General features: G+C 42.8%; 2 protein-coding genes across 4 annotated transcripts in view; one reads left to right on the top strand and one right to left on the bottom strand.

The window, feature by feature from the left end:
- RAVER2 (ribonucleoprotein, PTB binding 2) overlaps nt 1-11,093 on the top strand; it is a 104,175-nt gene extending 93,082 nt beyond the window's left edge. The window contains exon 12 of the mRNA XM_079939200.1: nt 8,750-11,093. Coding sequence (XP_079795326.1) covers nt 8,750-8,896 — 147 coding nt within the window. The 3' untranslated portion in view covers nt 8,897-11,093. The remainder of the gene's footprint in view (nt 1-8,749) is intronic.
- A 171-nt stretch (nt 11,094-11,264) lies between these two features.
- JAK1 (Janus kinase 1) overlaps nt 11,265-25,459 on the bottom strand; it is a 140,278-nt gene continuing 126,083 nt past the window's right edge. For all 3 annotated transcript variants that reach the window (XM_079939192.1, XM_079939194.1, XM_079939193.1), the window contains 13 exons: nt 24,492-24,635; nt 23,717-23,804; nt 23,109-23,236; nt 22,363-22,498; nt 21,129-21,280; nt 18,518-18,668; nt 18,301-18,395; nt 17,041-17,233; nt 16,169-16,293; nt 15,622-15,794; nt 13,833-13,950; nt 13,470-13,580; nt 11,265-12,726 (listed from right to left, as the gene is read on the bottom strand). In XM_079939192.1, the coding sequence (XP_079795318.1) occupies nt 12,631-12,726; nt 13,470-13,580; nt 13,833-13,950; nt 15,622-15,794; nt 16,169-16,293; nt 17,041-17,233; nt 18,301-18,395; nt 18,518-18,668; nt 21,129-21,280; nt 22,363-22,498; nt 23,109-23,236; nt 23,717-23,804; nt 24,492-24,635 (1,710 nt within the window). In that variant the 3' untranslated portion in view covers nt 11,265-12,630. The remainder of the gene's footprint in view (nt 12,727-13,469; nt 13,581-13,832; nt 13,951-15,621; nt 15,795-16,168; nt 16,294-17,040; nt 17,234-18,300; nt 18,396-18,517; nt 18,669-21,128; nt 21,281-22,362; nt 22,499-23,108; nt 23,237-23,716; nt 23,805-24,491; nt 24,636-25,459) is intronic.

Consider the following 25,459-nt stretch of genomic DNA (forward strand, 5'->3'; position numbering starts at 1 on the left):
CAGTGACAATTTTACTTCTCCCTTTCTAATTTGGATGCCTCTTATTTCTTTTTCTTGCCTCACTGCTCTGGCTAGGATTTCCAGTACTATGTTAAATAAAAGTGATGACAGTAGATATCCTTGTCTTGTTCTTGATCTTAGAGGAAAAGCTTTCAGCATTTCATCGAGTATGTTGTCATCTGTGGGTTTGACATATATGGCCTTTATTATGTTGAGGTACAGTCCCTCAATACCCAGTTTGTTGAGTTTTTATCATGAATGGATGTTGAATTTTGTCAAATACTCTCTCTGTATCTATTGAGATGATGATATGATTTTTATCCTTTATTTTGTTAATGTGGTGTATATCACGTTTACTGATTTGTGGATGTTGAACCATCCATGTACTACTGGAATAAATCCAATTTTTTCATGGTGTATGATCCTTTCAAACTATTGTTGAATTCAGTTTGCTAATATCTTGTGGGGATTTTCGCATCTATGTTCACCAGGAATATGGGCCTGTAATTTTTTTTCTTGTAATGTCTTTGTCTGCCTTTGGTATCAAGGTAAAGCTGGCTTTGTAAAATGAATTTGGAAGTGTTCTTTCCTTTTCTGTGTTTTGGAAGATATCAAGATGGATTGGTATTAACTTGTCTTTAAATGTTTTGTGGAATTCACCAGTGAAGGCATCTGTCTCTGAACTTTTTTTGTTGGTAGGTTTTTGATTACTGGTTCAATATCCTTACTAGTAATTTGTTCAAATTTTCTGTTTCCTCATGATTCAGTCTTGGTAGGTTGTTTCTAGGAATTAGTCCATTTCTTCTAAGTTATCCAACTTGTTGGCATATAAGTATTCATAGTGGTCTTTATGGTCTTTCGTATTTCTGTGGTATCAGTTGTAGTATCTCCTTTTTCATTTATACCTTTATGTCAGTTCTCTTTTTTTCTTGGTAAGTCTAGTTAAAAGTGTGTCTAGTCTATCTTTTTAGAAAACCAGCTCTTAGTTTCATTAATCTTTTCTGTTGTCCTTTTAGTCTCTATTTCATTTATTTCCACTCTTATCTTTGTTACTTCCTTCCTTTTGCTAGCTTTGAGCTTAGTTTGTTGCTCTCTTTCTGATTCTTCCAGGTGTAAAGATAGCTGTTCAAGATTTTTTTCTTCATGTAGTTGTTTATCACTATAAACTTCCCTTTTAGAACTGCTTTTGCTGCATTTCATAAGTTTTGCTATGTTTTGTTTCCATTTTCTTTTATCTCAAAGTATTTTTTTATATCTTCTTTGATCCATTGGTTATTTAGGAACATGTTGTTTAATCTCCACATATTTGTGAACTTTCCAGTTTTTGTCTTGCAATTGATTTCTACTTTGATACAATCATGATTGGAAAAGATGCTAGGTAGGGTTTCAATTTTTTTTAATTTATTAAGACTTGTGGTCTAACATATGATCTATCCTAAAGAAAATTCCATGTGCATCTGAGAAGAATGTATATTCAGTTGCTGTTGGATGGAATGTTGTGTTATGTCCTTTAGGTTCATCGTGTCTGACATGTAGTTTAAGTCCAATGTTTCCTTGCTGATTTTTCTGGCCAAATGATTCATTGTTGAAAGTGGAGTATTCAAGTCCCTTGATATTGTATTGCTATCTTTTTCTCCCTTCACAATATTTGCTTTATATATACTTAGGTGCTCCTGTTTTGGGCTTATATTTACAATTGTTACATCCTTTTGATTAATTGACCTTTTTTTTTAACATCTTTTTTTTTAAGAAAGATACATATTTTTTTTTACATCTTTATTGGAGTATAATTGCTTTACAATGGTGTGTTAGTTTCTGCTTTATAACAAAGTGAATCAGTTATACATATGTCCCCATATCTCTTCCCTCTTGAATCTCCCTCCCTCCCACCTTCCCTATCCCACCCCTCTAGGTGGTCACAAAGCACCAAGCTGATCTTCCTGTGCTATGTGGCTGCTTCCCACTAGTTATTTTATACGTTTGGTAGTGTATATATGTCCATGCCACTCTATCTTTGTCCCAGCTTACCTTTCCCCCTCCCTGTATCCTCAAGTCCATTCTCTAGTAGGTCTGTGTCTTTATTCCCGTCTTGCCCCTAGGTTCTTCATGACCATTTTTTTTTTTTTTTTTTTTTTTTTTTTTTTTAGATTCCATATATATGTGTTGGCATATGGTGTTTTTCTCTTTCTGACTTACTTCACTCTGTATGACAGACTCTAGGTCCATCCACTTCACTACAAATAACTCACACTTCACTACAAAAACTCAATTTCATTTCTTTTTATGGTTGAGTAATATTCTATTGTATATATGTTGCACATCTTCTTTATCCAGTCACCTGTTGATGGACATTTAACGTTGCTTCCATGTCCTGGCTATTGTAAATAGAGCTGCAATGAACATTTTGGTATATGACTCTTTTTGAATTACGGTTTTCTCAGGGTATATGCCCAGTAGTGGGACTGCAGGGTCACATGGTAGTCCTATTTTTAGTTTTTTAAGGAACCTCCATATTGTTCTCCATAGTGGCTGTATTAATTTACATTCCCACCAACAGTGCAAGAGGGTTCCCTTTTCTCCACACCCTCTCCAGCATTTATTGTTTGTAGATTTTTTGATGATGGCCATTCTGACCGAATTGACCTAGGTCAATTGATAATGACCTTGTCTCTTGCTACATTTTTTAACTTGAAGTTTATTTTGTCTGATATAAGTACAGCTACCTTTGCTTTCTGTTGGTTTTCATTTGCAAAGGATATCTTTTTGCATCCCTTCACCTTCAGTCTGTGTGTGTCCCTTAAGCTAGGTGAGACTCTAAGTCAATGTATAGTTTGGTTTTGATTTTGTTTTGTTTTGTTTTTTGTTTTGTTTTTGCGGTACGCAGGCCTCTCATTGTTGTGGCCTCTCCCGTTGTGGAGCACAGGCTCCGGACGCGCGGGCCCAGCGGCCATGGCTCACGGGCCCAGCCGCTCCGCGGCATGTGGGATCTTCCCAGACCGGGGCACGAACCTGCGTCCCCTGCATCGGCAGGAGGATTCTCAACCACTGCGCCACCAGGGAAGCCCTGGTTTTGATTTTTATTCATTCAGCCACTCTGTCTTTTGATTAGAAAATTTAATCCATTTACATTTTAAAAATTTTTTATTGTAGTTGATTTACAATATTGTTAGTTTCAGGTGTATAGCATTGTGAGTCAGTAGTTTTGCAGACTATACTCCATTATAGGTTATTATAAGATAACGGTTATAATTCCCTATGCTTTACAGTATATCCTTGTTGCTTATCTTTTTTTTTTTACATTTTATTATTTATTTATTTTTGGCTGTGTTGGGTCTTTGTTGCTGTGCGCAGGCTTTTTCTAGTTGCGGTCAGCAGGGGCTACTTTTCGTTGTGGTGCACAGGCTTCTCATTGTGGTGGCTTCTCTTGTTGCGGAGCATGGGCTCTAGGCGCTGGGCTTCAGGAGTTGTAGGTCGCAGGCTCTGGAGCACAGGCTCAGTAGTTGTGGCACACGGGCTTAGTTGCTCTGCGTCATGTGGAATCTTCCCAGACCAGGGCTCGAACCCGTGTCCCCTGCATTGGCAGGAGGATTCTTAACCACTGTGCCACCAGGGAAGCCCAGCTTATCTATTTTATACATAGTAGTTTGTATCTGTTAATCCCATACCCCTAACTTATCCCTCCTCCCTTCCCTCTCTCCTTTGGTAACCAGTTTTTCTGTATCTGTTAGTCTGTTTCTGTTTTGCATATACATTCATCTGTATTATTTTTTAGATTCCATTTGTATATCGGTAGCATTTGTCTTTCTGACTTATTTCACTAACCATAATATTCCCTAGGACCATCCACATTGCTGCAAGTGGCAGGATTTTATTCTTTTTTATGGCTGAGTAATATTCCATTGTGTGTACACATATATATATATATATATATATATATATAGTCACATCTTTTTAATCTAATCATCTGTTGATGGGCACTTGAGTTGCTCCCATGTCTTGGCTCTTTTGATTTTTCTGGCCAAATGATTCATTGTTGCTGCCTATGAACATTGGGCTGTATGTAACTTCTTGAATAGGCATTTTCATTTTTCTCCAATATATACCCAGGGAGTAGAATTGCTGGATCGTATGGTAGTTCTTTTTTAGTTTTTTGAGGAACGTCCATACTGTTTTCCATGGTGGCTGCACCAACTTACATTCTCACCAGCAGTGTACGAGGGTTCCCTTTTTTCTACATCCTTTCTGACATGTTATTTGTAGACTTTTTGATGGTAACCATTCTAACAAGTGTGAGATAGTATCTCGTTTTTTTGTGTTTTTTTTCTTTTTTGGCTGTGTTAGGTCTTCGTTGCTGTGCGCGGGCTTTCTCTAGTTGCAGCGAGTGGGGGCTACTCTTCGTTGCATTGTGCACGCTTCTCATTGTTGTGGCTTTTCTTGTTACGGAGCACAGGCTGTAGGTGCGTGGGCTCAGTAGTTGTGGCTTGCGGGCTCTAGAGCACAGGCTCAGTAGTTGTGGTGCATGGGCTTAGCTGCTCTGTGGCATGTGGGATCTTCTCGAGCCAGGGATCGAACCTGTGTCCCCTACACTGGCAGGCAGATTCTTAACCACTGCGCCACCAGGGAAGCCCTACCTTATTGTTTTGATGTTGTATTTCTCTAATAATGTTGAGCATCTTTTCATGTGCTCTTTTATCCGTATGTCTTCTTCAGAAAAATGTTTTTTCAGGTCTTCTGCCTATTTTTTTTTTTTTAATATTTATTTATTTATTTTTGGCTGTGTTGGGTCTTCGCTTCTGTGCGAGGGCTTTCTCCAGTTGCGGCGAGTGGGGTCCACTCTTCATCGCGGTGCACAGGCCTCTCACTGTCACGGCCTCTCCCGTTGTGGAGCACAGGCTCCAGACGCGCAGGCTCAGTAGTTGTGACTCACGGGCTTAGTTGCTCCGCGGCATGTGGGATCTTCCCAGACCAGGGCTCGAACCCGTGTCCCCTGCATTGGCAGGCAGATTCTCCACCACTGCGCCACCAGGGAAGCCCCTGCCTATTTTTTTTGATTGGGTTTTTTTTTTTTTTTTTTTGCTATTGAGTTGTATGAGCTGTTTGTGTATTTTGGATATTAATTCCCTGTCGGTCACATCATTCACAAATTTTCCCTCCCATTCTGTAGGTTGTCTTTTCATTTTAATGGTTTCTTTTGCTGTGCAAAAGCTTTTAAGTTTAATTAGGTCCCATTTATTTTTTTTTTTTGGTTTGTTTTTTGGCCTTAGGGACTGATTCAAGAAAATACTGCTATGATTTACGTCAGTATTCTGCGTATGTTCTCTTTTAGGAATTTTATGATTTCCATTCTTATGTTTAGGTCTTTAATCCATTTTTGAGTTTACTTTTATATATGGTATGAGAGAATGTTCTAATCTCATTGGTTTGCACGTGGCTGTCCGGTTTTCCCAGCAACACTTGTTGAACAGACTGTCTTTTCTCCATTGTAGATTCCTGCCTCCTTTGTTGTAGATTAGTTGACTATAGGTGTGTGGGTTAAAGTAATGTAGTTGTGGATTTACTATTGCCATTTTGTTAATTGTTTTCTGGTTGTTTTGTGATTTCTCTGTTCCCTTCTTCCTCCCTTGCTGTCTCTGTGATTTGCTAATTCTCTATAATTGTATGCTTTGATTCTTTGCTCTTTTACATCCCTACTTTAGGCTTTTGTCTTGTGGTTACCATGAGGCTTACATAAAACATCTTATATATATGTTATATAATATATAATAGTCTAAGCTGATAACTTCAAATGAATACAGCTCTGCCACCCCCATTTATTTGATGGCACAGTTTGTACCTTTTTACATTGTGTATCCATTGACAAATGTTTGTATAGTTTTTTTGGTCAGTTTTCTGAATTTAAGTATATATCTTTACCAGTGGTTTCATACTTTCATATGTTTTCCTGTTACTAAAGAAAACTAAGCCTCCGTCCATGTCAGTTTGAAGAACTCCCTTTAACGTTTCATGTAAGGCTGGTCTAGTGGTGATGAACTCCTTCAGCTTTTGTCTGGAAAACTCGTTTTCAATTCTGAAGGACAACTTAGCCAGGTACTCTTGGTTGGCAGTTTTTTTTTCTTTTAGCACTTTGAATATAATTTATGTGTCTCATTGTGGGTCTCTTTGGATCCATCTTGTTTGTTACTCTCTAGGCTTTTTGGATCTGGATGTGTGTTTCCCCAGATTAGGGAAGTTTTCAGCCATTAATATTTTGAAAAAGTTTTCTGCCCCTTTATCTCTTTTTCCTTCTGGGACCTCTTATTGGTCCATTTGATGGTGTCCCATAAGTCCCTTAAGCTATCGTAACTTTTATAATTATTTTTCCTTTTTGCAACTCAGACGGGATGAATTCCGCTAACCTGTCTTCAAGTTTGCTGATCCTTTCCCGTGATTGATCTAGTCTGATGTTGAATCCCTCTATTGAACTTTTCAGTTCAGTTACATTCAACAATTCTGTGATTTCTATTTGGTAGTTTTAAAATATTTTCTCTTTCTATTCAAATTCTTTGTTCATTCATTGCTCTCGACCTGGGTGAGCATCTTTACAACCATTATTTTGAACTCTCCCAGGTGAGTCACTTTGTTTTGTCAAGATCTGCTTTGGATATTAATCGTGGCCTTTTCTTTGGAACATTGTATCTTCATTTCTTCCTTTATTGGTGTCTATGCATTATGTAAAACAGCCACCTCTTCCAGTCTTGGATGGTCTCTTGTAGGAGATGGTCGTTCAGCCCAGCCTGAGCTCTTAGTTGTCTCTCAACCTTTTGTGACTGTCTGAGCCTCCTTCTTTGCTTTTAGTGGCTTTTTTAGAGGGTATGCTAAGACCTGTCTGTGTATCCAAAGGCAAGGACTGCAATTAGCACCTAGATGCAGACGGATTAGAACCTGGACCCTGAGGCTGCAGCTGAGAAAGTATGTATTGATAGTTAAGCCCTGTCCAGGGAGAAAAGTAAATGGGCATTTTTTCCCCCCTGTTCCCTTCGTGCTGAGCACAGGTGTACAATCACCAGGGCATGGTGGGAAGGGAGCTCCTGCACCCATTAAGAATTGTATTTATTTTTGTTTGCTACAGCCCAGTGGAATTCATGAATGCAGGCCCCAACTGGCTATCAGAGCCAGATGACCCAGGGACTATTCCTTGGGTGTCAGACATGGTAGAGACGTGTACAAGCTCCTTGCAGGGAGATACTAGTGACTGGAGTGAGCTGGAAGGAGAAGGTGGGAGAGGTGTCCTTCAGCTTCCCCAGTCTCTGGGGAAGATTGCTGCTGCTCCTAGCACCTGCTAGATTAGGAGCCCGGCCTTAGGCAGCAGCTTTTAAAATGTGCAGATGAACTTCTTTCAGGGGAGGACTGGGAGATGGGCAATTCTGCCTGCTCCCTCTGCACCTGGCCCTGAGGGGACAGTCACAGTGTGTGCTGTGTGCCCATTAAGAATGCTTTTTTATTATCTATAGCCTTGTGGATCTCATGAACACAAGCCCTGCTGGCTTTCAGACCTAGGTATTTTGGGAACCCATACCTCCAGTGGGAGTCTTAGAAGTTGGAGCACTAGATGTGGAATCTAATCCCTTCACTCCTCAGGGAGAAGCTAAGAATTGGGAATTCTCTCCTGATGCACAGTCCTGTGCCAGGGTTGGGGTGTATGGTGAGACTGTGTATTGGCCTTTCCTACCCATTTTCGTGTGGGTATTTATTTTCTCATTTGTTTAGTATGTAGGAGCTGCCCAGCTAGTTTCTGGATCTCTTTTAGAGGGAACTGTTCCAGGTGTAGCTGTACATATGACACATCCATGGAAGGAGGGGAGCTCTGGAGCCTTCTTGGTCATCTCTACCTTATCCCTCTTCTTAACATGGATGACTGAGAACTGCTTTATCTACAAGGGCAGACAGACTCATCATCTGTCCCCTCTGAAGTTGAAGCTGGTTTTAAAAATTGTGGCCATTGTTGGTTCAAATACTATTGTAATTTTAATTGTAATGTGAGAGGGCTCTTCTGCATTGCTAGAAGCTTTCCTTATGAGTCATTTCTACACTCGTGTATAGTAAGTTACATAATTCTTCAGTAAGTAAGTTTGTCACACAGTATTTGTAAAAGCTAAAACAGAGGAATTAGGTGGTCATAGGGTTGTGCTATATAATCTGATTTAATGTACTGTGACTACTTGTGAGGAACATTTTGGCCCTTCTTATCATGAACACTTGTGGACTAAAGTTTGAGTTCATATTGCTCTCTGGAACATTTCACTAGCTATTTTGCTGACATCATTTGCTAGTTTTCATACCTACTGGTTTATTCTTCTCTTGCCACATCTTTTATTACTAGATGAACTTAACATCTAAGTTGATATGCAGTTCAATTCCTTAGCCATGCTCCTTCCTCAGAGGAATACTGGTATCCAGTACTGGTATTCTGATTCACTGGGGTTTAACTATGTACAAACAGCAGAAGCAACTACAGTGTCACTTTTTCTTTCCTGAAAATGTGGGGAGTAGGGGAGAGACGGCCTTAAGAAGCTGGTTTGTATTTTTCAAAAGTTCCACAAGTGATTTTGATATAGAAATTTTTTGTGCAGTTTTTTTGATAACTTTGTTATTTATCCTGCTATTCTGTTTTTACACCAAACCACAGTAGAATTGCTTTTCTTATAAATATCTTTAACAAACCAATTTTAATTTAGATTTTAGCATTAGTTATGGTTTCTTTTTCTAATAGGTATCATCTTTAAGAAATGAAAAGCGAGGCTCATCATATCTCGTCTCTGCCCCAGAAGGTGGTTCAGTGGAATTTGTTGACCAGCATTCTCAGGGCACAGGAGCATATTACATGGAAACCTACTTAAAAAAGAAGCGAGTGTACTGAGTTAAGTTCTCTCCTTACAAACTCAAGGTTCTTTGCAGTATCTCTGCTGTTCATTGCTGCCTTAACTACATTCAAACTAGCCATATCCTTTAAATACGGGTTTATAATCTCCCAGAAGGAACTGTGTTGTGCAGCAGGCAGAATTGCCAAATTAAAAAAATAAGTAGCAATAAGAAGAGACATCAATTGAGGACATATTCCGCTAGAATTAGATGCATCTTAATCAATGTGATATTAACTTACAGTCCATTGGAGAAATTAACATGTTCCAATAGTCCTTGTTTAGGACTGGGAATAATTTTGACACCACATATAAAAGTTTGAAGCAATAAATGGGAAACATCCTTGTTTCCTGGGCCTTAGAATAAATTTCTTTTCTTTTTTTTTTTTTTTGTGGTATGCGGGCCTCTCACTGTTGTGGCCTCTCCCGTTGCGGAGCACAGGCTCCGGACGTGCAGGCTCAGCGGCCGTGGCTCACAGGCCTAGCCGCTCCGTGGCACGTGGGATCTTCCCAGACGGGGCACGAACCCGTGTCCCCTGCATCAGCAGGCGGACTCTCAACCACTGTGCGCCACCAGGGAAGCCCCAGAATAAATTTCTTATAAGCCAGTGTGCATTCCAGTTTATCGATACTTTCCCTAGAAGTAATCTCATTTCAGATTTTTAGAATTTTTCCTAGAATTACAAGAATGCAAGTACACAATGCAGTGATTGGTAATGTTATAAAGATGCTCTACATATAAACTTAATTATTACCCCCACACCAGTCATACAGTATAAAACTCAAACACAGTGACAGTGACATCCAAGGTATACACTACTACAGATGCTTTACTCTTAATGTTATTAACCATTTATACCTCTTGTGAAAAACACAAGGTTGTTTTTTCTTTTGAAGTAGCTTTGCTGATCTAATTTCAGGGACTGGCAAACTACTCCCTGCAGTCAAAAAACAGTCCTCCAGCTGTTTTTGTACTGCCTGCAAGCTAAGAATGATATTTTTTACATTTTTAAATGTTTGGAGGAAAAAAATGTATGACTTGAAATTCAAATTTCAGTGTCCATACATAAAATTTTATCGGAACACAACCATGCTCATTCACTTACATATCATGTATGGCTAACTTCTGTGCTACAGTGGCAGAACTGAGTGGCTGCAAAGCCTAAAATATTTACTATCTGGCCCTTTATAAAGTTCACAGACTCCTGATCTAATACCATTAATTCCCTAATCCTTTTACTTCACACCTACAAAAAGACCTTTAACTTTTACAACAGATTTGTAAGTGGCAAGGAACAATAGGTTTCTGTGTCTTAATTTCATAGCATAGTGATGATTCATTTACTAGAACAGGGCACATTTTGGTCATCAGATGCCCCATTTCCACAATATAGTAAAGCAGTCAATCCTGCCCTTTCTGAAGGAGTGTTATGGAGTAACAGTATTTATAACCATTTTGAGATAATAAGCTATACCTCACTCTGTGCTTTGTCTATTATTCTTTTTCAGTGTGTTAGGCTGAAAAATTATCAGCTATTTAACCCAATTTACTTTCGAAAGAATTGTGTTTATTGCATATAACTTTTGAATCACCATTTCCTGAAAACCTTGGTATTAAATGCATGAGAAACCCTTTTTCTATCTAGAAATTTCTAAGTTTGTCCTTTGTTATGAGACATTAATTGATGATGTGGAGTTTAGGGGGTCTCAGTGATCCTAGTCTTTTTGAAATAAGATCATTAAATATCTTATATTTAGGGGACTTATTGACTATGATAGAAGGTTTCTCTCCTGTTTTAATTATGAAGTTTAAAATTGGTACACATGTTGTATGATTTGTAAAGAATTTTACTTGGTCTAATGTATTGCCTATGTTAACTTCTATTGGCAAATGACAGCTAGAAAGTTAAATTATTAGATAATTTCTAATAAGTATACTACCTATAAATAACTGATCAGGATAGGCATCACTCAATTGTGACTCAGCAGATGAATCATGGGTTCTCCATGCTCTGCACTTCTTCCCATTTTCCTGTTGCATTGAGCTTCTTCATTCAGTGCTTTGTCACACCTCTATGACCGTACAAATAGAAGAAAGGGAAGATGGTGAATTTTAAAAATGTAAGCAGGAAGAGGTTGAAAGAACTAAAAGGTATTTTGTGTTAGCAAGTGTGGGTCTGCCACCCACACTGGCCTGTGCCCCGTTATTGCTGGGACACAACAGATAAGTACAAATCAAGTGGTGTTTGTTAGTAATAAGGATCATTACCAGTGCTCTCCCCACCCCCAGCCTATACTGTTATTTTTCTATGTAAACAAACAAATTGTTTGAAATGCTTTGAAAATGAACTCTTAATATTAAAAGGCACATGCATGTGAAGTCTCTAGTACATTTATTTGTATAAAGAGTAAACAAAGTGCATGTAGGGTGGCCACAGGTTTGAGACAGATCTTGGTGATGGACAGATCTTGGTGATGTAGGGTTACTAGACAAATTTGAATGGCTGTTGCCATTGAATCAATACACAACTCTTTTTCAGGCTCAAAGGTGAAAAGTAATGGTATCAAACAAATGCTAGACAGCATGAACAAAAAGTTTTTCAGACTCCTGGTCAAAAAGATCTTATGGTTCACAATGAATCAGAGATTTGACATTTTTGATTACCCAGCTACCTCCAAGCAAACTGAAAACTGCCTAGTGGATCCTGAACTCCATAGTGCTTCTAGCTGGGTCTTTCAAGTTTTGCGCCATAGGGTGATGGTCAAAATAGTGATCGACTCTTGTAGATGGATGGTAAGTACTGAAACACTAAGAACAGTGCAATGTACATGGTATATATGCATTCAGCATCCAAAACCAATGCTGGCACAGCTTGCCCCAAAGTGGTAGAGTTATAAAAGGATACACACATTGACATTTCTGAAAAGCAGGTATAACAGCATCCAGGTTCTTGGCATCAATTCTGATTGATTAAAGGTATACTGTTTAGGGAAGCACTGGCACAGGTTTAGTTCTCAAGAATCAACATCATGCAGCAAAGTATCTATTCCACAGCTGCCCCCCTGGGTATGACCAGTTTTCTCAAAAATGGGCTCCACTGGTCACCCAAGGGGACAGGAGCTAAGCCACTGCAGAAACAACTCAAAGTTTATGTCCTACTGTTGACAGGGATACACTCATCTTTTTGTATAGCAACAACAGTATACTAACTGGTATCTAATATTTCAAGAATGTTTCATCTATCACTGTTTAGATTTTGAGGGCATATTAGAGTATTGGCCAAGTCCATCAATCTTTATCTTTGATTTCTGTGCCAGAAAAACATTTCACATCAACTGGCAGCTAAGAAAAAGCAATCACCTTGAGACTTTACTTTGGTCAGCTCCTCTTGTTTTGAAAAATCCCATTCTGGTACTCAATTGTGATAGTAGTAAACTAACCAGACGAAACAGTGGTATATTCCTTCCAAAAGGAGGAGTGCTTAAGTGCTTTCTAATATTTTGGTTGTCATTATTTGTCACTATGTTACTGGTGCCAAATTTAAAGAGGAAGTACTTACACATATTAAGCACCACACAGTGTGCTTTATACGAGGATACGTACCCCAGTATCTTTTTAGACAGAATACAAACTTTTTCCAGTTAGAACACATTTTTTTTTTAAATGGCTTGGGTATTGGTTGGGGGTAGGAGGACTTGATACACAGTAGAATTTAAATGTTATTCATGCTTCTTATTTTAGAAGCGCTTCAAATCCCTCAATAAGGTTCTGAAAGGTTGTCCGAATGGATGGTTGGAATTCCCAGCATTTTCTCATAAGCTGATAAACCTGTAAAAAGAAAAAATAACAGTAAAAATGTTTAGGAGCTTTTTAAAAAAATTATAGAAACACCAAGAAGAACATAATTTTGAAAATGTGAATGACCTCCCTTAATAAGTAATACTAGAAAACAAGAATATTTGAATAACTTAAAATACAGAAAATGTGACATCTATAGCTCATAAATAACATTTTAACATTTGAGAAGCTCATGACTTAACTGACCTTGCAAAACAATCCAGGTCATTAATTACTATAAACCAGTTTAAGGGTGAAGTTATACCTCAGTTTAGACTCCAAATTTCCTTACCGGCTGGCTTCATTCTTTGGCTTAAACATACTATTCAGTACATCTTAAATAGTCTACAGAATTAGTCTTAAAGGCTCAGTTCAGTTAGAAATACAGAAAACTGGATGTCACAATGCTGTGATAAGTGGGATAAACTTACACACAAAAATGCAATTATATGTGTTTGTCACAGGAAGGCTACACCAACATATGCTCCTTTAGGGTGCTCACTGTGGTGAGCCTACTTCTGAAGGGAATCCCTTGCTTTGAACAAAACTTGTGGCTGTCATCTGCCCCAAAGATGATTTTCTCAGATATCTTATCTGAAATTCAGCTTCAGAAAACTATTTTAAAAGAGTTTTCTACTCATTCCTGCTCCCCCACTCCAATCCCATGCTGGACAATTCAAGCAGTGAAAACAGTAAAAACTGAGTTTTATTACTGTGAAATGGCCCATAAATACCTCTTCTGGACAGTTAGGTGGACAAGGCAAACGTTTTCCTTCTTTTAATGTATTCACAAGTCTTGTTACTGTCATCTGGCCATGAGTTGGGCCTATCATTTTCAGGAACAACTATGTAAAATAAAACCAAACAAAATATTTTACTTTGTACATATTTATGTAAACACCAGATAGATTACAGTAAAATATCTAGAATTGGAAATTAAAACAATAAAAAGGCTTTAAAATGAAAAGTCCAAGACAATTTTCCTTTCCATTATGACACACTGATTGGATTCCATTTAAGAATGAAACTTACAAAGCAGAAGGATGGACACATTTTAAGTGGGTGCTAGATTCAAACGAAGGACAAGTAAGACGTACCGCCATGGGACTGGAATCTGAATCACAGTAAGTAAGCAGCTCATGCAGAGTTACTCCAAAAGACCAGACATCAGAGGCGATATAAAACTTACACTGAATTAAACATTCTGGAGCATACCTGAAAGAAAGCAGAACTGGAAACTTCATTTCCTGGGAAGGATATTCCAAAAAGCATTAGAGTAACTCAGAAAAATCAGCACTCTGGTTTTTCTTAGAATTTAATATTCTAAGACATTTAAGTGTGTATTATGCATCAGTCACACATGCTGCTGTGGTGCACATCTGATATGTGGACAGATACCCCTATGGGCTCTCATTACACATTTGCTCCCAAACATCAGTCAGACTAGTCTGTGCTCCTCATTTCGCAGAGCATAGGCTCTCCATGGGGAGGGGATGGGGGGAGGAGGTGATGACGACAGGCCCGGGCTTCATTTGCCTGCAAGCTCAGATTGAGTCAGCAGTGAATTACTGCCCAGTCCTCTTCCAATGTCAGCTGCTTTGGTGAATGATACCCAATTGCCTGAGCCAGAAACTGAGGCATCCCCATATCCAGTCTAAGAAATACTTCTCAAACCTCCTCACTTCTAAACCCCACCATCGCTGTCCTAGTTCACACCATCACTGGCTCTGGCCAAATCAGACTGCCTGGCTCCAGTCTTGCTCCTCTCCTTCCCACAGTGATCTTTTTAAACAGAAAAGTCCCTGTCCTTAATCCCCCCAACAGCAACCCAAAAAGTCCCTGTCCTTAATCCCCCCAACAGCAACCCAAAGCTCTTGGGATGGAGTCCCAGCTCCATGACTCAGCGTCCAGAGCATTGCCTTGGCAACCGCCGAGACCTCCCTTCATGATCCAGCCACATGGAGCTGATTCCAGTTCCTAGGATAACCACTGCTCTGTCTCACTCTTGCCACCATACATGCTGTCTTCTAACCATCTTTACAAACCCCCAGCAATCTTTTAAGGCCTTATTTTAAAAGAACTTCCAGAAAACCAAGCCTGAACCCTTTTCTGGTTATGGTACCACGAAATTGGCTGCCTCACCCATTAAATTCTAAACTTGGTTGGCTTGTTTACCCTTGTTATCTCTAGTATCTGGCACAAAGCAGGGCCTTGATACATATTTCTTTAATGAATAAATGGAGGTTTGGCCTCCGTGGGTGGAAGAGACCCGTGTCGTGTCCATACAGGATGTACCTCGTGGTGCCAGTCAGTTCTACAGGACAGCGTAGAGTGGAGACTTTAGCAGCTTCCCCCTTGGATAGTGTTCCAGGCTGAGAGGGGTCAAAGTCAGGGGGTGGCCCACCAACCAGGATACTCTGGTGATTCATGAGAAGATGGCCAAGCTTCTTATGGATTTTTGCTCTGTTATGTCCAGGCTCTACCTGAACCTGCCAATGCCCACTCGTCACCTCCTTCCTGTCATCTTCCTGCCCCCTCCTCCTACCTGCCCTCCAGACTTCCTCTGCATGGATGTGATTACTCCAGCTGCTAACAGTTTTAACAACTGTGTCAGAGGAATGCCTTCTCCAGCCAAGATGGAGATGCTGAGCGTTGTGAGATTTCTTCCTTGGAAGATGTTGTCCTATGAAGCTCAGGCATTGCTGCGAGTTGTTTTCAGTAAAACAGCTTATAATATGTTTCTTGAAGGCAAAAATCAGTCAATTCCAAATGATCTAAGTCTTTTTCTAATCTGGACTAATAAGAGACATTAACATAGCTAGAAAGGACCTATCAGAACAGTGGAAACCCTATGAAGCACTGATGAAATCTGTTTGATTCAGTTACCAAAACACAGGGCTGTCCCGATCGTCCTTGACTGTGTAGTACTCCTTATCAGTTTCAATGGATTTGGTTAGACCAAAGTCCCCAATTTTCACTTGGTGTTCACTCTCAACAAGGACATTTCTTGCTGCTAAGTCACGGTGAACGTATTGCCGAGAACCCAAATAGTCCATCCCCTGAGGGAGAGAGGAAAAGGCAGAGCACATTGCTGAAGGTCAGTTCAGATTGGATTCTGTATCTACCACTTCATAACAAAAAAAAATATATATGTCATTTCATTCACATATCACTTCTTTTGTTTTTACTTCTTTGCAAAAATAGTTAGACCAACCTGATTCCAAGAAATACACATTAAAGAAACCATATTAACAAATTAGTTCACTTTCTTAGCAGAGGCTAATTTTCAATCCAAATCATGCAGAACAAAATAAACTCAGTACAATTATTGGAAATTATTTTCCACTTGCAGCCTAATTATAAACCAATTACCCAGGACAGAGTGCCTGATTTATAAATTTTTACCAGGCTCTTTTTTTTTTTTTCTTTTTACCTTACAAATCTGAACGGCATATTTTAACTGCTGTTTGAGGTTAATTTTGTTCTTATTCTTTGGAAGATACTCCTTAAGACTTCCCGAAGGCAGAAATTCCATGATGAGCTTAATACCGTTTCCTCCTGTTTAGAAAAAAGAAACGAAAAAACAAAAAAACCATCAGTACAAGGTTGCCAAATGAAGGAACTGTGGGAGTGAAGGGCACAGGATCTGGAGACAGAGGACCTGAATCACAGGCAAGTTGCTTAACCTCGCAGGTTTCAGAGTCTTGGGATCCTCAGCAGTGAACAGGGTATCTACCCTAGGGTCATCAGCGCTCACTGAGACAACACAGTGTTCTGCAAACAACTAGGCAAATGATGATTTTTAAAAATTATGAGCCACTACCAATTTTAAAATATAATACATGAGTATTGTACTGACTTGTAAAAAAGATACACTTGTTAGTAAACACTACTTGCCACCGTGATTTAGAAAACTAGAAAACGAAGTACCTTGCTTAGTGCTGGATCAAAAGAACAGGGAAAGGGGAGGAGCAGGCATCAGTTTCATCTGGTCTCTGTGCCCTCGTGTGCAAATATCAGGACAGGGGAAGTCCAATCCCCAGTGTGGGTGTAGGAACAGCCAAGAGAGACAATGCTGGAATCACCCCCCGCCTGGCGGTGGGGGAGGCTGGGTAGCTTTCCCGGGAGCTCTGCAGCTGAGGGTTCTGACAGTGCATACTGCTTCGAAGCCCTAGAGCTCCGGGGGCCATCAGCTAGCACTCAGGCAGCCTAGATGAGGCCAAGGGCACTGCCTGCTCAGCACTGGCCTTCATGACCCCAGATAGTCACTCAGTCTTTAAACCAACCCCACTTTGCACAACATACCATCTTCTGTGCAGATGCCTTTATACTTCACAATGTTCTCATGATAAAGGTTTCTTAAGATTTCAATTTCCTTCTTCAGATCAGCTATGTGGTTCCCTCCGCTCTCAGGCTTCAGGGATTTGACGGCCACCTGCTCCCCTGTATTGTCCCCCTCAGGGTCATACCTGCAGAGCTCGACCTTCCCAAAGTGGCCCTGGAGGGAAAGATGCACGTGCTTGATCAGAGAAGCCCCGGCCTGGGCCAACAGGACACACTTCAAAGATGAGCCTTGCTCCTCGTGCTGTTCCCCTGAAGGTGGGGTGCACGCACAGTCTGACCCTGCAGGCAGCAATCTCCTACCTGGGCTCTTCCCCACTTGGCTTACCTGCCATTCCTTCTATTACTGAGCTAAGACAAGAAAAGGATCAAGTGACTGGTGAACCAACACATCAATCCCAATTTCTACGAAAGTGTAACCCAAAAGGAAATGGAGGTTATTTCTGGACATGCAGGACAACCTCGACATTCTTTGACAGCCCTGGGTCCACGCTACAGGAGGCACCACAATGTGGCTACAAAGAGCAAGGCATGAGGAGTCTCTAGAAGACGTGGATTAGATCCCAGCTAAGCCACCTGCTAGTGATTCGAGCCTTTCGAGCCTGGTCACCCCACCTTCTGAGCTGGCTCCAGAGGTGCTCAATGTATACAGTGGTAATAAACCCTTGGGAATGCTGTGAGGAAGCAGGAACACTGTGCTTGTAGAATGCCCAGCACTCGGCCTTGGCACATGGCGGGTACTCAAGGTGGCACAGCCTTTATTAACTACAGAAAATCTGTATAAAGATGCAAATTCCAGTAGCTTCTCTAGTCACATTTACTGTCAGGAAACTGCCATTCAAGGTCCAGAGGAAAAGCTAAAATTCTATTTCGGTGTTCTGTGAAATAAATCCATCTCTCATTTAAGCAGCCTCACAGGATATGTATTCCCAGAAAAGTCAGAGGTAGGGACTTCTCTATTTCCACCATATCTATATCCATCCCCCATGGATGGATCCCCCCCTTTTCATCTCTTTGTCCCTTAGAGACCAAGTCTCCCGAGGGAGCTGATCAATGTCCTGTGGACAGGCTGCCACCGTGTGTCAAATGGAAAAACACACAATCCTAAAGAACACAGTAAGATGCTTTCTCCTACAAACTTTGACCCAAAACGAGAGAGAATGGAGAGCAGCTTTAGATATCCATAGAGGTGAAGTGGTCAGCAGAGACTCGAGTATAACTTGCCTCTCCCAAGTCACGGATCCTCTTTAAGAACCGCTTTTCAAAATGTGTGGGATCCACTTCAGTTGCTGGCTTTTTTTCTGATACGATGTCTGGATCTAACAGAAGAGAAAAGAGAACATGTTAAAAAGGAGTGATTGCCCCTCACAGGCTCCTTGTTATCCCTCCCTCCCCCGAGCATTGGCTGGTCTTGGTTAAACAGCTCAAGGTAGAGTCTTACTCTGCTCCTCCAGCTTATTGATGTCTCTCATGATGGCTCGGAAGAAGGGTCTCTGGTTGGGGTCGTAGTTCATGCAGCGGGTCATAAGGTCAGCTAGCTCCTTACAAGACGGGGTCACTGGCCTGCACCGGCTTTCATAGAACCTCTCTTTCTGCAAAGAAGTGGACCACATGAAAGAAACCAAAGGAACCACTCACAGACCTTTTAGCCCCAGGTCAGAAGGAGTTACCTAACAATCCCTAATTTAACTCCCAACAGCTTTGCTTAAAAGTAGATGTCATAAACGTGGGTGCTAATGCTGCCTTTCTCTAGCTGTGGGAAATCTTAGTCCTGGATACTAAAATAATCCGAATTCAAGGAAAACAGGCAGTATATCCCACCCAGTCCCAAATAAGCTGTATTACAGCAAAGTCATGCAACCTTCTGGAATATGATTTGGCAACATGTGTAGAAATCTTCAGATTCTTCAAACTCTCATTAATTGCAATTACTGAACGACTCAGAAATAAGTCAGAAACAAAGATTTATGTTTAAAGATATTCCCTGCAGAATTAGACAGAACATTACAAATTTGAAAATGACCTCAATGCCAAATATAAAATTAGTTAAATAAATCAGAGTTTAATGAAACAACTCTTACATCAAATTAGTAAAAACTGTAAGGCTTATTTAATCGTATAGCAAAGTACTCACAACATTAAATGAAAAAATATACAACATTAAATGAAAAAATAACTAGCATGGTCCCAAGTTTGTTTAAAAAAGAGAGAGAGAAACAGACTGGAAGACAATATGCCAAAGTGTTAAACATTAGTTAGGGGTGACCAGAATATAGTGATTAATAATTTCTTTTTTAAAAATACTTTGTTTTCTAAATTCTCATCAACGGGGTTAATACTTTAAAATTCTGAAACGAATAATTGATGCCCTTTTAAAAAAATTAAGTTAATTTGCTACACTTTAGGCTCTGGTCTGTAGCTGACTCTCAAGGGTACTAGTTTCTCTTCTGGTCCCTGTGGGTCCTAGGGTGGGGTGGGGGCAGGCCCCAGAGGAGAGGAGGAAGATGGGTTGGAATTAAGGAGCTGAGAGCTCCCCCTGCCTTGGAGTGTCTCTCACTCTTCCAGGCTCCAGTAGAGCCAGGGGGAAAGGTCACCCAGCCCACCCAAGGGTACCTGGGAGAAGAGACAGACCCTCCTTTATCAAAGGGACAGACATTTCCTTACACCATCTCTGTATTCTGCTCACTTCTGGGTACACAGAAGGTGCTCAGTAAATACTGACTGACAGCAAAGGGTATGCTGTTTTGTTTCCAAGGAAGTTAAAAATAAAATGACTCCCAAAAGCCCCAGCTGAAAATCCTAAATACAGATCTATGGATGTGACGGTTTCTCTGTTGGTTTTAGCTTAACTCCTCTTTCCCAAGTCCTGCACCATGTTTACCTGGCAAAAGGCTAACAGGTTAAAGGTTCTTTCGCCTCTTCGGTATCTCCTCCACGTGCACCCTCCACTCTGGATCCTCACTGCCACTTCCTGGTTCAGGCTGTCGCCACTGAGAGCCTCAGAGCAAGAGGCCTCTTGCTCTGTCCATCCAGCCTGTCCATCCAACCACCATCCAGATGAACTGCCCAGTCTGGCCTCCGAGCACCTGGCTCCCCCACCCAAACCCTTCAATGCCCCACATCACCCCAGTAAAATTCTGCAGCCCGGCATTCAGGGCCTCTATATAATCCGACCTCAAAGGACCCTTCCCACCTTTTTACCTGTCATTCCTCTCCACACTCCAGGCAAATGAAACTGCTCCCTGTAGACAACTGAAATGCCACCCTCCCTTGGACTTTGATCATTCCCTCCCAGCTAAAAGTGATGCCTGCCCCTCTAAAGACACAAGACACACCCTAATAATCAAATCAGTGAGTTGGGATCAGTGGTCCTTCACTCTAACTTTCACTGCTTTATCCCTTTGGAGTTAGAGCCTCCACTCGCTTTCTGCAAGTGAACACGAGAAAGGGTCAGCCTCGAAGTTCTGCATTCTAGCTAAGGAACCCGCGCCTTGGGCCACCTGCATCTGTTACCTGACCTGTAAAACAAGGGTAATGACACTGCCCTACCCAACATGCAGGGCTCTAAAGGTGATGATTTCAGATATTATGTGTGGAATCCTTATCGCTGTTTTAGCCCAACTCTCCTACTACACCCTAAGGTCCTCAAGGGTAGGCAAGGCCTGTGTCTATTTCATTGTGAACCCCCAGCTTTAACTTAGGACAACGCCTGGTACACAGGAGGAACGCAGTAAGTATCTGGGTGTTAATTTTGCAATGCTATAGCGATCTACTGAGCACATATTGTGTACCTGGGACTCTACACGCATTATTTAATTTTCACAACAACCCTGCAAAGTAGGTATTATTTATTCCCATTTTACAGATGATGAAACCAAGGCCCAAGGAAATTAAGTAACATTTGCGAGGTCACACAGGCACTGTAAGCTTGTGAAGGAGAGTCTAACCCGTGCCTGTCTCCTCCCACAATATGAGGCTTCCTGATAACTCCTGAGACACCCATGAGTGTCCAAGGGGTCCCCACTCAGCTCACACCCTGGAAAGCAACTCACCTCAATCAGTGTCTTGTCTTTCAAGGGAATCTCGCCATTGTAGCAGATCTCCCAGAGCGTGGTTCCAAAGCTCCACTTGTCAGCGGCCACACTCAGGTTCTTGGAGTCTTCAACACACTCAGGAGCGATCCATGGGATTCGTTCTATGCACTCTGGAAAAGACAAGAAACATTTACAGATCAGTTTCTGCGATCACCTGGGGAGTATATCACTGCCATTGCAGCAAGAACTGGGAGTTAAGAAACTCTTTCAAGTAGTGTTTTCCAAACATGGACCATGGCTGCCCTGGTCCTGCAGGGAGTTTGTGAAAGGGGCGGTTTTCCAGGTCCCTTAGCCCTGGCCTTTCCAATGCATCTGTCTGAGTCAGGGCCTGCAGCTGTGTCTGTTTAACACAGACTCCCCAAGAAGGTCGTGTGAGTCAGTCTTTGAAGCTGTGGCCTCAGAAAGAGCAAAGCACCCCAGGGTGGAAGCCAACACCCTGGGGAGGGAGAACAGGGGGGCACATGGACAAAGGCTTAAGAAAGAGAAGGCCGGGGAGAAGAGGCCAACAGATGCAGAGTGGGAACGGGCTTACCCCCATACTCTGCATATCGCCCTGCAAGGGCCCAGGGGTGCACTGGTATCCCACGTATGACCTACAGGTAGAGCATGACCTGTGCGGCACTGCTTACAGTGTCTCAGCTCCCAGGTCTGCCCTCTCCTTTGGAGTCCTCAACTCATGATGACCTCATTCAAAGAGAAGCTGCAAGACCACAGCAATCGCTAAGGCGCCTCCCCAAACTGCTCTCTAACTACAGTGGATTTCTTGTTTTGTTTTGTTTTTAATTTGTATTGTAGTTGCTTACAGTGGATTTCAAAACAAACACAGGTAGGACCCAGGTCCCACTCCTCCTGACACATCTCTGACCACCCCAGGCCCTTGGCCTCCCCTTGAACAAGGTGCTGCCTGGCACCTTAAACACAGCTCCTTCATCGCAAGACCAGACCTGCCCCAGCTCAGTTGTGTTTCTCCTACTGCACAGTCAGCTCCTTGAGGGCAGGGACCGACCCTCCCATGCGTGACACCTCCCCTGCCCCCAGGGCTGGGCAGAAGCACAGCCGCCTTTTGCAGAAGTGTGCTTTCTAAAATGAGGCAGAACCCCAGCCCAGCCCCCTTCCCTGCTGGCCTGGCCCTGCCTCAGGGTCGGGGGAAGGGGATGGGTGGGGCAGGAGATGGGAGGGAGGGAGGACACACCTTGCCTGGACAGCACAGTGACGGGGATGCCGGGGTCACTGAGCTTGATGAAGGGGCCGCACTCGCTGTCAGTGCCCTCGCGGGCCAGGAGGAGGTTTTTAGTGCACACATTTCCGTGGACCAGATCTTTATCCTCCTGCAGAGTGAAAAGGCAGAGCTCAGCAAAGTTGCCCATGGAGCTGCCCTCCTTCCCACTGTCTCCTGTTTCCCACAGGTCATAATCCACATTCCCCAGCCCCAGCCAGACCCGGGCAGCTTAGCTCTCCTGCCGATGATCTGTGTGACTCAGGCACATTATATAACATCCCTTTACTCCAGCTCCCTCATCAGTGAACCAGGGATAACAATGGAGCATGCCTCATAGGGCTTTTGTGAGAATTAAAGTGATTATCAGAGCCTGAAAAACACCTGAACAGCTGAGCCATGGTAAGCACTCAATAAATGTGAGCTACTATTGATGCTAATAGTTTCATTCACTCATTCAACAAGTACTGTAATATTTCTACTCTTATTATACACTGCAGTATGGAAGCCAGTCCTCTGAAGTGATAAAAATTTCCCTCTAAGCAGGATTCACATGTAAGCACACAGAACAGCCCACGATGATGGCGTTCACTAAGCACCAGGCACACCTGTGTTCAGGTGAAGAGCCTGGGCTCTCCAGCCTGCTTGGCTGGTACCTCCTTCCTGCCTCCCCACATTTTGGTTCCTGATGGGGACCACCACAGACATCAGAACATACTCACCAAGTAACTCAGGGCGCTGGCCAGCTGTTTGGCAACTTTGAACTTCCAGGGTGTGGTGAGGACATCACTTTTCCGGTGCATGAAGAGATCCAGGGGCCCTCCCTCCACAAACTCTTCCACCATGATATCTACGAACACAAGAACAGCCACACCTGCAACCTTCTGTCCCTCTGGGACAGCACCCTCCCTCATCCCCTTACGAGAGCTCATTTTAATGGCTGGTACTCCGCCTGGGGGTGCCAATGGTAGAGCGCTTCAGAGTCGGAAGGGCCTGGGTTCAAGCCCTGCCTGGAGCTCCTCCTACTCTGACTCTCTGGGCAATGAACTCAGCTCACTCACTCCCTACCTCCCGAGTCTAGCACAGCGTGGGGCCCAGAGCTGGCAAGAAGTAAACACTCAAGAAATTAGTGAAAAACAGATGGGATCTAGTTCCATGTCCACTATTAACGTAAGCAACCGACCTGCTCAGTACTTTGAATTCCTTGATTGCAAAAAGAAAGGCAAGAAGCCTGGGCGACGTGAGGGGGGGTATCAGCTCCCACTCATCTTCACAGCAACCATGCTCCCTGGCCAGGGCCGACTTCCCCTTCCAAAGAGAATACACTTACTCTCCACGTCTCGGACACAAACGCCATAGAGGTACACGATGTGTTTATGGGAGACCTGTCTCATCATGCTGGCTGCCTCAAAGAAGGCCTGTGGGAGGAAAGGACAAAGAAATGTCAAGGGCTGGCCTGCACTGGTCTGATCCTAAAGGGGCTCAGCTGAGAGGAAAGTCAGTGGATCCCAGGAAAGGTCACCACTGTCCTCATCCCAAGCCCTGAAACTACTCCCCTGGCCTCAACTACCCAGAGGCACTGCCAAGCCTCAACTGTGAGGGCCATCTAGCTGGGACACAGGACTCATTTAGAAAACCTAATAGGATGCAGAGCCAGGCTGGCAGGATAGGCTGGCTGACAACGTCCCCATTCGATACTCATGTCCACCACTTCCTCTTCCTTCAAACTTTGGGAAATAACAACGTTGGACACTATATTAGAATAAAAGGAAAACCAAGGCAGCAGATGTCTGTCAAGACTTGGCTTTACCACTCTCTAACAGTTTGTGGGATCCGGGGTAAGTCATTTTACTGCTCTGGGCTTTACTTTCCCAGACTCTGAAGTGACAGCCTGGACTGCATCAGGCACTTTTGAGACCATTCAGCTAGAGTCTGGGGCTCCACGGCATTGCCACATGGACCTCTAGGAAGGAAACGGGAGAGAGTGGGACGTACTGGGAGGGACAGGCCCAAAATCAGGGCAAAGGCTCTTCTTAGCCCACTGTGCTCTACTGGCTCCAGAAATGAGGGAGGGGAGAGGGTGGGGTTGTGAGGAAGACACTTGCCAGAGAAATGTCCCTGTGGCTGGGGTCTAAGACTTTGAGGATCACTTTTATTCTCTTCTCTTCGGAAGTTCCTTCGTCATCCTTGTAATCCATGAGGGTCCCAGAGTAGATGTGTGTCCGCGTGCCTCTCCCAAGGTGCTCGCCCTGAAGGAGGAAGCAGGAAATTAGGGTGACCACCCCCTGAGGCTTCAGTGGTGCCAGAGTCTGGGACTGAGTCCTCAGTGGGAACATACATTAGCAGGGATGGGGCAACGGCAAAGGGGCCCCAGGAGCTCAAGCCTCTCCAGTGCCTGGTCCTGTCAGGCCTCCAGAGGTGACAAAAAACTACTTGGCCAAACACAGCTGTGGCACTCCCTGGGCCCCAGGAAATAATCCTCATATCCTCTGAACAGCAACACGCTATCTACCTCCAGGAACAGCCTGGGGCCGAAACATAACCCTGACCTTTCACAAAACTTCCAACAGTGCCATCAAAAGCCACCAACATCAGCCCCCACCCAGGCCTCCAGAACAGACTCAGAGAGGACCTCCCTCCCCGCTCCCCCAGGAGGCTCCTCCACTCACAGGCTGGGGTACAAAGAGAACAGGCTTGTGAGCCCTACTGCTTCCTGGCATTTTAACTTCGAGACCTCCTTTCATCACGCTCAATCGGCACCCACTTTCTGTAAATGGGTTAACGTAACAATGTACCTGCCTCGTAGGGTTGGTGTAAGAATCAAATGAGGAACTAGGTAGAACACCTCCTGGCGCACAGTGGGTAGAAGCCAATCCACTGGGCCAGTGTGTTTTGTCTGATCGCCCTCTCACACCTAAACTATTCATTTTCTATCCATCTACCTGATGCAATGGGTGCACATGTGCATGCTTTCAAATCAGTGATACAATTTATACATACATATGCCCTAGCAATCGCCAGAGGAAGGTGATGTAAAGACAGAGGCAGAGACTGGAGGGACAGGCCTCAGTTT

The sequence above is a fragment of the Stenella coeruleoalba genome, assembly GCF_951394435.1.
Source record: "Stenella coeruleoalba genome assembly, chromosome: 1".
Classification (NCBI taxonomy): Eukaryota; Metazoa; Chordata; class Mammalia; order Artiodactyla; family Delphinidae; genus Stenella; species Stenella coeruleoalba.